Source organism: Cebus imitator, unplaced genomic scaffold (genome assembly GCF_001604975.1).
Source record: "Cebus imitator isolate Cc_AM_T3 unplaced genomic scaffold, Cebus_imitator-1.0 Scaffold125, whole genome shotgun sequence".
In the NCBI taxonomy this organism is placed as follows: Eukaryota; Metazoa; Chordata; class Mammalia; order Primates; family Cebidae; genus Cebus; species Cebus imitator.
In genome coordinates this window covers 1,295,922-1,311,466 of record NW_016107440.1, presented here as the reverse complement: position 1 = coordinate 1,311,466, position 15,545 = coordinate 1,295,922, and the positions used below count along the sequence as shown (strand labels likewise).

The window sequence follows — 15,545 nt, the reverse complement described above, 5'->3', positions numbered from 1 at the left end:
CTACTTGTGTATCTCTAATTTCTATTTCACCAGAGTGTAAATTCTTTGAGGATAGGAGCTTTTAAGTCCTTCACAGAGCTTCAAGTCTCATAAGTACTTGGTAAGTTGAAATGAATTGAATCAGAGGCCAAAAAAAAAAAAAAATGGTCTGGGGTTCAAACAAAGACCACAATACGTCTTTCCCAGGTTCCTCGAGAAGCAGTATGCAGATCCCTGGAGAGAAGGCATGGTGATGCAGGCTGGGCACATCTCTCTGATGCCACCTCACCTCTTCCACCCAGGGGTGGATATGGGAGATCCATGAGGCTGCAGGAGAGCTGCTCAGCTGCCCAGGAAGAAGACAGACGGACAGACAGATGGACAGAGCAGACGCCTTCACACTTACCCGGATCTCCGTCTGGACAGTGCATTTGACCAGTTTGAAATTCTTCCCGGGATTGAAGCTGTTGCTATAGAAGCAGACCTTGAGGATACGCACGTCTTCCTTTTCCACATCTACTGGTACCACCACCATGGGCTCTGCGGGGCCTTCGGGCCGGCGTAATGTGCCCAATTTTACTCGACTCAGGGGCTCGGACACCCCAGACATCCTCTCAGACAGCAGCTAAGACCGGTGCATCGCAGTCCTGCAGAGACAACAGAGGGTCAGCCCTGAAAGAGCCCGCACAGGCCCACACACCTTGTACACCAGGAACAGCACCCATCGAGCTCCAAGACCGACACAAATGCTATATATTCCATACTCGCAAAAGCTCCCCTGCAAGGCACCTGGTTCTCTAGGCTGGGAAAGCTGCAGCGGGAAGGGGCAAGTTTCAGAAGCATCCAGGTATGAAACCCAGACGTAGAGCTTTCATGCCTGGGCTCTGTCTCCTGGAAGCCCTTCTCTCTGACCCATTCCTCCCTCCCTACTGGCGCCCAGGCAAGGGGCCCACACTTAGCAAAGGCAGCTGTGAGAGGAGGCGGTCACAGCTTGGTTCCAAGGTACAGCTGAGCAGAAAAAGCAAAGAGCGAGACAGTAGAAAATAGCAGGAGAGGAACAGGGACGGGGGAAAAGCCGAGAAGAAACAGAATGGGAGAACGGGGGTGGAGGGCCCAAGGGAACGGGAATGGAGAAGTCAGGAAAGGGCCCAGGTGGAGGGCCAAGCTGTCAACTGATGCCGTCCACCTCCACCCTCAGCTGCCAGCAAGAACTTTCAGGGTGGGAGGCCTCTGTCCGACGGGAACCCAGCACTTAGAACATCACTCATCACATGCAGAAGGATTCAAGAGGAACAGCACTCTGTGCAGCAGCTCCGCAGGGAAGGGCATTCTGCACGTTGGAGGGAGGGCACCTAGAAGACCCAGTCCAGTTATAGCCTGGGTTAACACAGACATAGACGATGAGAATCCTAGGAATGTGTAGTTCACCTGGAATCTCAGCAACATTGGTCCTGGCCTCTAGATCCAGCACAACTCAGGAGAGTTTATCTCCTACTGATCTAAAGCAGGGAATGCTCAAAAGAAGAAGTGGAAGTTCTAGCTCTGGATGGGTGGCATCAGCATTGGCTCCATATAATCCCTGGGAAGCTTTCAGAAACCCTAAACCAAGCACTGTCCTCAGAGACTGCCATAAAATTGGTCTGGGTTGAGCACTGACATATTTGTTGCCCAGGATTTTTCCAATGTTTGGCCTGAGTTGGAAACTACTGTTCTAGAATGAGCTTAGCTCTTATCCTGAAACCCCTTCTTAAACAAAAAACATCCCCTTTCTAAGAAGAGACTGTGATTTTAGCAGGGGGATTCCTTTTTGACCCATCATTTAGTTGGGAGCAAAATGATGGAGTTGGCAACGTGAAAATACGAACATGGAGTCACATATTTGAAAAGTGGAATGAGAGCCTATATTTATTTATTTATACTGTACTAGATGCTAGGAAAGAAAGATTTAGATAGCCATTTGCTTCAAAGAGCCATTCCTTTTTTAAAAAGTGAATGTGTTTTATGAAGATGCAAAAAGAGGCAAGGATGAGAGGAGCTGGGCACGTCCTTCAGGTCAGGGGCAGGAGGACAATAGGCAGAACCAAGCACAGAGTCCACAGGGGTAGCAAAATGTAGCATAAGGCCTACAGAGAGAAGAATATGCATCTGCTTTTAGATATATATATTCTTATCTAAAAGATGTATATATTCTAGAAATATCTGTCTATTCTAGAGGTATCTGTACCATTTTCCAACAAACATCTGCTGGATATGTCCTGTGTGCCAATACTGTGCTATGTGGTGAAGATGTATTGCAGATCCCCTGGAGGAATCTTCCGGGCTCCTGGAATACCTCTTCACTGCATAGGAATCCAGGGGAAGTCGTTTGAGAGGTAACCCCAGGAAACATCAGAGAAATGATGGCAGGGAGCAGAAAATGGTCAAAAGAGTGATCAAGTGAGTTATCACTTGGGAAACTGCAGTTTAACCATGCTGGGAACTCTAGGCCAGGATAGAATGTACCCCACCCAGAGAGGGAGGGATCTGGGGTATTTATACACCATTCTTAGAGTCATTGTTCCAGCACATCCAGCCAGTTCTACATAAGGGAGGGTTGAGAACATCCTCAGGCACAGAGGTGCAGAGCTGGCAGCAGGCGGGTGGAAGAGAGAACTGCACTGAAATGGGACGGCCCAGGGGGACAGAGGATCTCAGGAGAACACAGGTATCAACTCCATGCCATCTTCCCTTGCACTCATCTTGCCTGTGTCCTGGTCCCAGGTCATTTTCTGACTGGCTTTAAAATCTTGTGCAAGTACCTTAACCTCTCACAGCCTCATTTTCCTCCCCTATGAAGTAGCGTAATGCTGCCTACCCTGTTTTCCTTACAGAAGGGTGGTGAGGATCAAGTCAGAAAACGTGAGTTAGTTCATTGTATCTGACCAAGTGGGACACCAGCGAAAGGCTTGATCATCATGACTATTTTCACTTGTCTTTTTTCCAAAATCTTGTCTGATGACCTGTATTCCCTGTATCTTGCTCCCCTTCTGCCTGTGCTCCAGGGGAAAAAAAATTCTGCTTTGCAACACTTGCCAATTTCTGTGGTATAAAAATTCCCACCATAACTGACCTTCAGGTACCAATGCACATCACTGAACGCTGAGTTAGGAAGAGATGAGAACCACCTGCTGACTCCAGCTCCTGTTCTTGATAGCAGAACTTGCTCATGCCTCCAAATTTTGTCTGTATTATTTGAATTCCTCATCAACAGTCTATCTCCGGCCTTTAATGATCACAAAATCCTCTGATGCTCAACTCATGAGCCAAAAGCCCTGCCCCTTTCTCCAGACCTTCTTCCTGGCTCTCCAAGCCCTGGCATTCACTCTGTCCTCCCTGCTTCCTGGTCTGCCCCAGACCTTCGGAGCAGAATCAGAGGTGACTACATTTTGTGACACTAGTGAAAACCCTGGCTCCAAGCCATCCTGGGCTTTGGTTTGCCTGCTGGCCCCCAAATCTGCCAAAGTCAAAGTCAAAGAATAACAAACACAAGGAAATGGGCTCAAATTAAACAGGAAAAGTTCTGATTGGCTGTAAGAACTTCTGGGCCAAAATCTGCAAAGGGTACTACGGGAGGCTGGACAATCTCCGAGTTCTTAAGATCTTCAGGAAGAAAATAAATTATGTTTTTCCTGAATGGCGAGACATCGACCTGCCTGCAGGAGGGGGAAATGAAGCAACATTTAACTCCCTTCTAGATACACCAGGTTGTAACTGTACCTAGTACTATGCACCTGGCACAGGGGAGATGCTAGGGTTACAGAAACAAATATCGCAGGAAAACTTAACTCTTGCCCTTGAAGACACTGTAGGGTAATGTTACACATTTTGTATTCAATAAACAGCTTAGCCTCTGGGAGAGGTAGACACCAGAGGGGATGCTGGGCATCCCGAACATAAAATGCATGGTCTTGAGAACTCAAAGTTCTGTTCCTGGCCAGGCACAGTGGCTCACAACTTTAATTCTAGCACCTTGGGAGGCCAAGGCGGGCAGATTACTTGAAGTCAGGAGTTCAAGACCAGCCTGGTTGACATGGTGAAACCCCACCTCTACTAAAATTACAAAAATTAGCCAAGTGTGGTGGCATGTGCCTGTAATCCCAGCTACTTGGGAGGCTGAGACAGGAGAATCACTTGAACTCGGAAGGCAGAGGTTGCAGTGAGCCGAGATGGCGACACTGCACTCCAGCCTGGGGAAAAAGAGCAGAACTCTGCCTCAAAAAAAAAAAAAAAAGTTCTCTTCCTGATTTGAGAGAGTGTGGAAAGGGGACCATTGGTCAGAAAGGCTGTATGATGTCAGAGAGAAGGCACATACATTTGACTCATTCAAACCTGGGTTTAAATTGCTGTCTTTGGGGCTGCCAAGCCATACAACTAGGCCATTACTCACAATGGACTTTGGAGTGTGGCAACATGGCCGCCTGAAGTCTCTGCCACGAACCCACTATGTGATCTGGAGATTCTCTGCAGGCTTCAGTTTCTTCCATTGGGGCACGAGGCCATTATTACTTCTCCTGCAGAATTTTCTGGAGGATCAGAGGTTACTTCTGTAAACTCCTTGGCACTTTCATTTTTTAAGTGTCCATGGCAGAAGAAAGAATTGGAAATATAATACTAAGACCCACTTTTTAATTTTTAAACTTAAATTTAATTATTATTATTTTTTTAGAGATAGGGTCTTTCTCTATTGTTTAGGCTGGAATGCAGAGATGTGATCATAGCTCACTACAGCCTCCAACTCCTGGGCTTAGGTGATCCTCCTGCCTCAGCCTCCCAAGCAGCTGGGACTACAGGTACATGCCACCACGCCTGGTTAAATTTTGTTGTTTTTTTTTTTTTATAGTGATAGGGTCTCTCTATGTTGCCCAGGCTGGTCTTGAACTCATGGCCTCAAGTGATCCTTCCTCCTCAACCTCCCAAAGTGCTGGGATTACAAGTATGAGCCATCATGCCTGGTCTTTAAGCCTTACTTTAAAAAAAAATCTAAACTGACATTCCACTAAGTCCTGCATTCCACCATGCACCTGCCCCACCTCCACAGATCACCCCTCCCTCTCCTCTGCTCCTGCACAGTCCCCTGCCTGTCCCGAGAGCACCACAGGCGCCTGCCCGTGGAAGGAGGCCTCCCAGGAGACAGTCAAGTGCAGCCCTTTGGATCTAGCAGAAGTCAGAATGTCACGAGACACACACTTTATTTCCACTCCGCCTTTGAGTCACTTCCCCTTGCTGTTTCCACATCAACAAGATGGAGAACGCAGCCCTTTCCTATTCCAAAGGCCTGCTGAGTACAGCCACTTAGCTAATTGGCAATGACCCTGCAGTCTCAGGGAGCTGGTCCTAGGTTTCTGGGCAAGGCTGGGCCCTGCTGGCTCCTCACAGCACCCCTCCCCAGCCCTCACCCCCTCACCCCTTGGTTCCTGCAGGGCTAGCATTCTGCCTGCTCCACGGCCCTCCAGTCCAGCATTCGCTAAATCCCCTTCCTCCTCCCCAAACCTTTCTCCCCATTGCCTTGCAGAGGAGGGAACCAGAAGGTTGTGATTATTGCCAGCTATAATTCAAAAGGCATTTGTTGAGACTCTACCACTTTTTCAGCTCCCCACCCCCGCACCCATTACCCACCTCGAGTCCCTCTGCTGCCAGCTCCCAACAGCCCAGAGGCCAGCTGACTTGGTGGGGGGAGGGGGGTCTTAAATCCCTGCACCTGGCCAGATTTTTCTTATCTCCTATTTGACTTCTGGGCTCCACTCTTTCGTCAGTTCTTCAAAAATCAGACTCATCTTGCTCCTTACTTGCCAGGTCATGAATGACTTTTGGCTGTCCTCCTTTCTCCTTTCCTTCCCTCCTCCCTCCTTTCTTCTTTCCTTCCTTCTCTCCTCTCTCTGCCTTCCTATGTTTCAGGAGCCATAGCAGACCTGAAGCTATGAAGATAAACAGAAGAGGGAAGAAGGTTCCCATCTATTAGAACATAATCCAATAAAAAGAAAAAAGACAGAACAGAACAAAACACCCCAAAACAGCCACAGCCTGCTAAGGTCTCTAAGAGAACTCTAAGCATGGGGCCAGAGGAAAATGGAAGAGAATTTGCCTACTAGGCCTCAGGATCTCAGGAAAAAGTGACCCTGAAAGATCAGCAAACCCCATAACATCCTGCCTGCAGGGCTGATGAAGAGGGTGGGCAAGGAGTCGCTGGGAAATGAGATCGGAAGGTGGCAATCTGCTAAGGAATTTTTGAACATCATCTATGGAAAAGCAAATTTTCATTTCAAAAATATAAATATGGCACAAGGAGACAGCACAGGCATGTGCTGAGAGGCCGCGGGGGCAGCAAGAATAAGTGCCTGGTGTGTGTTTGGACACTGGCAGTCCGAGAGAAGGATGCCTTGATTTGTAGCACTTGACAGTTTCTCTGGCGTAAACACTTCCATTATGGCTGATTTCAAGCCACCAGCATGATGGTACTGAAAGGGGAGCTGGGGAGAAATGGACGCCACTGGCTTGTGAGAGTTGGTTCCAGCACACCACTGTCTGAACAGTGACAGACTCTGAGCAAAAAGGGCAGATCTCAGGGTCCCTGGCCTCAAGCCACGTCTGACCCTTGATGTCCCACTTGGTCCCTATAGTGGCAGCACCACCCAGCCCTTCAAGACAACAATGTACAAGGTCCATGGAGGCACAGAATCTTACCATGTAGTATGTATACAGGCATGGATAGTTAGGACTTGATTAAGGTATACCAGAACCTTCCTCCAAAGAGTTCCTCTTACTCTCCAGTCCTCTGAAAGTTATTTTCAAAACCACACTCTTTGTCATCTTTAACCCCAAACTAAGTTCTCCTCCAACTTCTCCTCTTCAAATCATGATCTCAGCTTTTTCCTTCCCTCCCAACCTCCAACTCCTGCAAATCTCATGTCCCTCTCTGAGTGAGTTACAAAGTTGGTTGCTGAGCAGGGAAATGTGGCATCATGAAGAATCAACATTTCAGTGTCTGACTGAGTTCTTCCCCATTTTCTTGAGAGGTTAATGAGGAGTTCAGATGATAGCAGGTGAATTCCTAGCTGGTCAAATGGTTTCTTCTAAAGACTGTCAATCAAATGCCTGCATTAACCTGGATGGCAGACAGTTGTCTATTGACACCTTTTAATTGGGTATGAAGGAGCTTGTGGTTATCAAACAAGAAGCATCAAGCTGAGCACAGGATTGAGAGAGATTATGGCTTTAACAGAGGAGCAAAAAAAATTCTTGAAATCTTCACAGGCTGGTAAGTCATGCCAAGTTTAACAAAATACAACTTGTGAAGTGGAATAAATGAGCTATTCTTCATGTAGATTTTAAAAAAAAGTCTTCCACAGTCTAGGATGAGAAAGATGTGGTTTCGCAGCGGGATGGATTAAAAAATAGGATTTAGGCTAACTGTAAATTCACTCTTAGTCACTATGATGTGGCTGCCAAAAAAAGTTAATGTAGTGTTGGGGTTACCAGAAAACTCCTTAAAAAGAATGGTGATTTCCCTCTGGGCTCCGCACACACAATCCCGCAGTGCACGCTGAGGGTCTGGGGTTTGAGAGGTTGTCTTCTAGGGCAAGGACATTCAACAAAACCCTTGAGTCTGGGGACCCTGTCATATGGTGCAGACCCCTAAACCCAAAAACAGAGTGAGTCATGGGAATGTAGGTTGGATTGCTGGTTTTGAACCAGTAGGACTGCCCGGTGAAAGACGGATCTGACTCCGTTCAAGTCATCGTTAAGAAAAAATGTACAGCCAGAGAGAAGGAGGGAAGAGGAGCTTCACATTTGTTTATCACATGCTGAATCTCCCTTCATGGCGGGCTTATTTTTTTTTTTTTAGACAGAGTCTCGCTTTTGTTGCCCAGGCTGGAGTGCAGTGGCATGATCTCGGCTCACCACAACCTCCACCTCCCAGGTTCAAGTGATTCTCCTGCCTCAGCCTCCCGAGTAGCTGAGATTACAGGCATGAGCCACCACACCTGGCTAATTTTCTATTTTTAGTAGAGATGGGGTTTCTCCATGCTGGTCAGGCTGGTCTAGAACTCCCGACCTCAAGTGATCCACCCGCCTCGGCCTCCCAAAGTGCTGGGATTACAGGTATGAGCCACCGTGCCCGGCCCATAGTGTTTACATTTGCACATCACATGCTGAATCTCCCTTCATAACGTTTGCACCCTGGCTACCTCACTGCTATCTCCCAAGGCAGGCTGCTCTCCCATTTTGAGGATGAGGAAAAGCAACTTACTGAGCAGCTTGCCTGGGGTCCCCTTTCTTCAGCAGCAGAGATAAGACCAGAGCTCAGATTTCCCACTGTACCCTAAGAAACACAGTCCATAGCCTACAACCCAGCAGTGAGCCCCCCTGCCTTCTCCCCACCCCTGAGCTTGGTCTCTACACATCAAGCTTATTTCTGTGCCAAAGAGTACAGCCCAGATGAACCTGCTTTTCTGATGTGGCCCCAGAGCCCCAGAATTCTGCTCAAACACAAATTCCTCACAATGCATGGAAAGGAATGCAGACTTCTGACATGTTAATATGTATGCAGTCATGGATATGTAGGACTTGATTAACGTATATTTCATGATACATATAATAAACAGAAAAAAAGTTGATGATTTAAAAAAAACCTCAAGTACTTTTTTTTTTTAACTAGAAAGTATAAACCCAGATATAACTGTACAGGTGTTGGCCCCCCCATGTCTCACCACCTTAAAAACAACAAAACCATCCTCTTGAACAAGCTTCTCCACCTGCCAACCCCCCCAGTTTGCCACCCTTTGCAAACTTAGTATACAACAAATATTTATTTTATGTAAACAGATCTCAAAACTATTAAACATGACCAAGTCCCCATCTGTAGATGTATTCAACTTTCATTTTAATGCAAATTGAATAAAACAGCAATTTTGATGCCCCTTCAAGCAAACAGGATGCCACCTGTGTGTGAACACTCTTGAGAAAATTAAAAATAGATGGAAAAGCCCTCAGCAGTTGAAAATGCTAATAAAAACAACTTTAAAGAACCACCATAAACTTATTAAGCAAGCCAAGTTACCTAGGGAAAAAAAAAAGAAAATCTTTTGTTTATGGACTTGAAATGAACTAGTGAAATTGCTAATTACTCAGAACTGGCTTTCTGAAGCAAGGAAGTTAAATACAAAATAACTCACATGTGTCGATATGGCTACCCAACGTTGGGAAACATACCGTAGCCAAGGCGAGGGGTGTGAAGCATTTGCACAAAGATGTTCCTAGCTGTACTATTTATAGTAGTGAAATAATAAGAAGCAAAACAAAATGCTCAGGGAAGAATTTGAGAGCTAGCAATAATGATAAACTATGACAAAAATATGAGTAGTGCATGCAAAGATTTATATAAAAATGTTAAGTGACAGAGAATGAAATTTGCATGCTGATTAGAACTACATAAAAACACAGTCCACATTTAGAATTGCACACAGTTAAAGATCTTAAGTTACATCGGTTATAATATTTTGGTTAAATATACTTGAGAAATATGTAAAGTCTATTGCACAAAGATAAAAAAACTGGACCTCCCTCCTATGCATAAATCTCTAGCTCCTCCTCTGATATGATTTTTTTTTTTTTTTTAGACGGGATCTCACTTTGTTTCCCAGGCTGGAGTGCAGTGACTTGATCTCAGCTCACTGCAACCTCTGCCTCCTGGGTTCAAGGGATTCTCATGCCTCAGCCCCCCGAGTAGCTGGGATTACAGGCAGGCGTCACCATACCCAGCTAATTATTGTCTTTTTAGCAGAGACAGGGTTTCATAATGTTGACCAGGCTGGTCTTGAACTTCTGGCCTCAAGTGATCAGCCCACCTCAGCCTCTCTCAAAGTGCTGGGATTACAGGCGCCCACCACTGTGCCTGGCCATGATACTGTCTTATTTTCTGTACTCTCCACGTGTCCCACAGAGACAGGCTGATCTTCTTACCACCAAGCTAGATGAGGAAGCAAATGGGGTCCTGAAATTCACCTAGATTTCTGGATCCTATCCAGAATCAGGCTTGGGTTAAACAGAATAGACACCTATCTCAATGAAATGTGACAAGGGATGCCTAGGATTACAGAAAGTTATCCCTAACTCTAAACAGTTCTCCAGAGCCCAGAGTGCCTGGCAGTGCCTTGAGGTTCTTTGCCACACCGTGACCTTGACTTCCTCTCCAGCCCCGAGACCTTGAGCACATGTCCTCTTCCTACACCTCTTCATGGCTGCCAAAGGGCTCATTTCTGAGAAACAGCAGCAGGTAACACAAAGTGTTTCCCTAGCCCGACACTGGGCTAGCACTTTCCATGCACGATGAGCCCATTCCACCCTAAAAAAACGCAAAAGGTAGGTACCTTTATCACCCATCTCAAGGATGAGGTCACTGTGGCTGAGCAAAGTGACTTCCCAAAGACCACACAGCAAGTAGAGAGCAGAAATGTGATTTGAGCAGAGTCAGAAGGGCCTGCTGGAGTGGGCTCTTTACCAACACCCTCCAGTGATGAAGATTCTGGCTGTAAGAGTACAGACCTACCCAAGAAGGAGGCCTCATTCCACAGATACCCCCAGAGTAAGGACCTCTGAGGCTCTGGATTCTAATGGTAAAAAGTTGCTGTTAGAATGGAAACAACCTCAGACAGCACTTGGTCCCACGGGTCCTTCACCCTGTCTACACACATGTTGGCATTGCTTCAATATATAGTGTAAAGATCGCTAAGCCTTAACCTGACCTAGTGCACAGGGACCTTGGGGGATGGGGCCTAGCCATCTGTATTTCTCAGTAACATCCCAGGCGATTCTTTTATTTATTTATTTATTTATTTATTTTTAAGTTGGAGTCTCACTCTGTCACCCAGATTGGAGTGCCTGCAGTGCAGTAGTGTGATCTTGGCTCACTGCAACCTCCACCTCCTGGGTTCAAGTGATTCTCCTACCTTAGCCTCCCGAGTAGCTGGCGTTACAGATGTGTGCAACCATGCCTGGTTAATTTTTGTATTTTTAGTAGAGACAGGGTTTCACCATATTGGTCAGGCTGGTTTTGAACTAACGTCGTGATCCTCCCGCCTCGGCCTCCCAAAGTGCTTGAATTACAGACATTAGCCACTGCACCCAGCCAAGGTGATTCTTTATAGAAATATTTTTAACTAAAATTGTATATATTTGAGCTGTATAGTATGATGTGTGTATGAATAGCAAGTTGATTATTACAGTCAGGCTAATTAGCATATTCATCTCCACACAGTTACCTTTTCTTATGTGTGTAAGAAAACACTTATGATCTACTCTCTAGAAAGTCCTAATCAATGCAATTAGGCAAGAGAAAGAAAGAAAAGCCATTCAAGTTGGAAAAGAGGAAGTCAAATTGTCGCTCTTTGCAGGTGACATGATTTTATACAAAGAAACACCTAAAGACTCCACCAAAAATTGTTTAGAGTTGATAAACAAATTCAGTCAAGTTACAAGATATAAAATCAACATATAAAAACCAGTAGTGTTTCTGTATACCTATAACCAACTAGCTAAAAAAAGAAATAGAAAAAGTAATCTTGGCTCAGCACAGTGGCTCATGCCTGTCATCCCAACATTTCAGGAGGCTAAGGCAGGAGGACTGCTTGAGTCCAGGATTTTGAGACCAGCCTGGACAAATAGGGAGACCCTGTTTGTACAAAACATTTAAAAATCAGCCAGGTGTGGTGATGCCCACCTGGTCCCAGCTACTCAGGAGGCTGAGGTGGGAGGATCAGTTGAGCCCAGGAGGTCAAGGCTGCAGTGAGCTATGATCGTGCCAATGCACTCCAGCCTGGGCAACACAGTGAGACCCTATCTCAAACAAAACACAACAATCTCATTTACAATTGCTACAAAAATCAATAAAATACCTAGGAATAAATTTAATAAGAGAGGATATTTTTTAACCAAGAAAGATCTTTATGATGAAAAGTATTAAAAACGGAAGAAAGGAATAGAAGAGGCCAGGCATGATGGTTCTTGCCTATAATCCCAGCACTTTGGGGGCTAAGGTGGGCAGATCATGAGGTCAGGAGTTCATGACCAGCCATTTCGAGACCAGCCTGGCCAACATGGTGAAACCCTGTATCTACTAAAAATACAAAAATTATCCGGGTGTGGTGCCATGTGTCTGTAATCCTAGCTCCTCAGGAGGCTGAGGCAGGAGAATTGCTTGAACCCAGGAGGCAGAGGTTGCAATGAGCTGAGATTGCACCATGGCACTCCAGCATGGGTGACAGAACAAGACTCTGTCTCGGAAAAAATGAATGAATGAATGAATGAATAAATGAAATAGAAGAGGACACACACACAAAATGGAACAATGTTCCATATTGATGGATTGGAAGAATTAATATTGTTAAAATAACTATACCACCCAAAGTGCTCTACAGATTCCATGCAACCCCCATCAAAAGACCAATGACACTCTTCACAGAAATATAATAGAAAAGATAATCTTAAAGTTCATGCAGAGTCACAAAAGACCCCAAATAACCAAAGCAATTCTAAGCAAAAAGAGCAAAGCTGAAATCATCACACTACCTGACTTCAAAGATACTACAAAGCTAAAGTAACCAAAATAGCATGGTACTAATATAAAAACAGACACATAGACAAATGTAACAGAATAGAGAACCCAGAAATAAATCCACATATTTATAGCTAGCTGATTTTCAACAAAGATGCCAAGAACATACATTGGGAAGAAGACAGCATTTTCAATAACTGGTGCTGAAAAACCTGAATAACCATAAGCAGAAGAATGAAACTAGATCCTATCTCTCACTATAAACAAAATCAACTCAAAGACTAAAATATGAGATTCAAAACTATAAAACTACTAGAAGAAAACAGGGTAAATCCTTCACGGCATTGGTCTGGGGAAAGATTTTGCAGGTAAGACTTCAAAAACACAGGGAACAAGGGCAAAAATAGACAAATGGGATTTTAAAAAAATAGAGACAGCGTCTCATTATGTTGCCCAGCCTTATCTTGAACTCCTAGCCTCAAGCAATTCTCCTGCCTTGACCTCCAGGTGACAAATGGAATTTTATCAATCTAAAAGCTTCTGCACAGCAAAGGAAACAATCGACAGTGATGAGGCAACCTATAGAAGAGGAGAAAGTATATGCTAACTGTTCATCTGAATACACGAGGAACTCAAAAAATCAATGGTAAAAGAAAATAATGTTTTTTAAAAATGAGCAAAGGATCTGAAATGATATTTCTCAAAAGATGACACACAGCTGGGCACAGTGGCTCACACCTATAATTCCAGCACTTTGTAAGGCCAAGGTGGATAAATCACTTGAGGTCAGGAGTTTGAGACCAGTCTGGCTAACATTGGGAAAGCCCCTCTCTACTAAAAATACAAAAGTTAGCACGGCGTGGTGCTGCACACCTACAATTTCAGCTACTTGGAAGGCTGAGGCACGAGAATCACTTGAACCCGGGAGGCAGAGGTTGCAGTAAGCAGAGATTGCACCACTGCACTCCAGCCTAGGTGACAGAGTGAAACTCTATCTCAAAAAAACAAAGAAGACATATAAATGGCCAACAGGTATATGAAAATACGTTCAACATCACTAATCATAAGGGAAATACAGATCAAAACTACAATGAGATAGCATCTCACCCAGTTAGAATGGCTATTATCAAAAAGACAAAAAATAACAAATGCTGGAGATGTTGAGAAAAGTGAACTCCTATACACTGTTGGTGGGAATGTAAATTAGTATAACTGTAATGGAGAACCGTGTGGAGATTCCTCAAAAAACTGCAAATAGAACTACCATATAATCTAGCAATCCCACTACTGGGGATTTTTCCAAAGGAAATTAAATTACGATGTTGAAGAGATATCTGCATGTCCACATCTGACTGCAGCACTACTCACAATAGCCAAAAGAGGAAATCAACCAACTCAAGCACCCACCAACAGACGGAGTGCTATTTAGCCATGAAAAAGAATGAAATCTTGTCATTCACAGCAACATGGATGAACCTGGAGGACGTTATGTTCAGTAAATTAAGTCTGGCACAGAAAGAGAAATACTGCATTTTCGCACCCGTAAACGGGAGCTAAAACAGCTGAGCTCACAGAAGTAGAGAGAATTGTGGTTATTAGAGGCTGGGAAGGGCAGGGTGGAAGAGCGATGGAGCAACGTTGGTTAATGGATACAAACTTAAAGCTAGATAGGAGGAATACGTGCTCATGTTCTGTAGCCCTGTAGGGCAACTAGAGTCAATAACTTATTGTATATTTTTAAATAGGTAGAAGAGAGGATTTTGAATGTCCCCAACAAAAAAAGAAATGATAAATGCTTTCTATGATGAATACGGTGATTACTCTGATTTATTACACAGAGTACACATATATTCAAATATCACTCTGTACCCCATAAATATGTACAATTATCATATGTCATCTTAAAAAATTACTAAAATATAAAAAAATGACTGTCTTTGCCAATCTGAGGTATGTAATACAGTATGCTAGGGACAGTCATCATGCTGTGCATGAGATCTCTGGGACTTATTTGTTATATATAAATAAAACTGTGTTCTCTTTGACCAACATCTCCCCATTCCCCCACCCTCCTAACATCTCAGGTGATTCTGGTAACCACCCAGTGAGGCTGAAGAATGGCTGGCTTGGCCCTCAACTCACTGTGAGAAATGAACCGACAGAGACTCACTACCTGGCAAGGTTTTTCCGCTGGGAACCAGGTCTTCCAGTTCCCAGGCTGTAGACCTCCCTTCCAGCGCAGAGGTCGGCAAGCGTTCGGTGCTGTGATGGATCTCGGGGAGTGACGTGTTTCAAAGGCAGGCCCTCCTGGGTGTCTCTTAGTCTCTTATTTCAGAGCAGAGTTGTGGTTTCAATTTTAGTTTCTGGTCGTTACCCAAGGCCCTTATTGGGAAATGGGTGCTTGGGTAGAAAGAGAAAAACGGGTGGTTTTAATCATTCAGAGTTCAGAAAATTTGGGGGAACTCTGGCCTTTAAAACTCCAGCCACAAGGCCTCCAAACCCTGAATACAGTAGCGAGAAACCCCCCTTCCTCCTGTTGGGTGCAGCTCTTCTCTGGCAAGTCTCCCCAGCTCAACTCACACTGTAGCAGGAGTTTTCCTCCCTGGTTAACACATTAAATAAAATACAAAGGGAAAACCCAGCTGAATATTTCCTGAGCAAGGTCACAAAATGACTGTTGCATTCTTTTAGAAGAGCAGTAGGAGAAAAAGGTCTCAGGGACCCAAAATCAGACATGAACACAGCACCAGGCAGCCAGGGTTAGGCAGAGAAACACCTGACCCTCAGAGCCTCCTGGAGATCACAATGTGAGCTCCAAGGCTCTGAGAACAGGAGCTTATCTACAGAAAGCTCAGCAATATACCGTCCAAACAACAACAACCAACAACAAAAACAAAAACAACATCAAAAAAGCGCAGGGGCCAGGCCTGGTGGCTCACCCCTGTAATCCCAGCACTTTGGGAGGCCAAGGCAGGCA

At 44.9% G+C, this 15,545-nt stretch overlaps 1 protein-coding gene across 1 annotated transcript in view; it reads right to left on the bottom strand.

Moving 5' to 3' along the window:
• PTK2B (protein tyrosine kinase 2 beta) overlaps positions 1 to 15,545 on the bottom strand; it is a 130,980-nt gene that overhangs the window by 59,903 nt on the left and 55,532 nt on the right. Inside the window, exon 2 of the mRNA XM_037742657.1 lies at positions 386 to 626. Coding sequence (XP_037598585.1) covers positions 386 to 589 — 204 coding nt within the window. The 5' untranslated portion in view covers positions 590 to 626. The remainder of the gene's footprint in view (positions 1 to 385; positions 627 to 15,545) is intronic.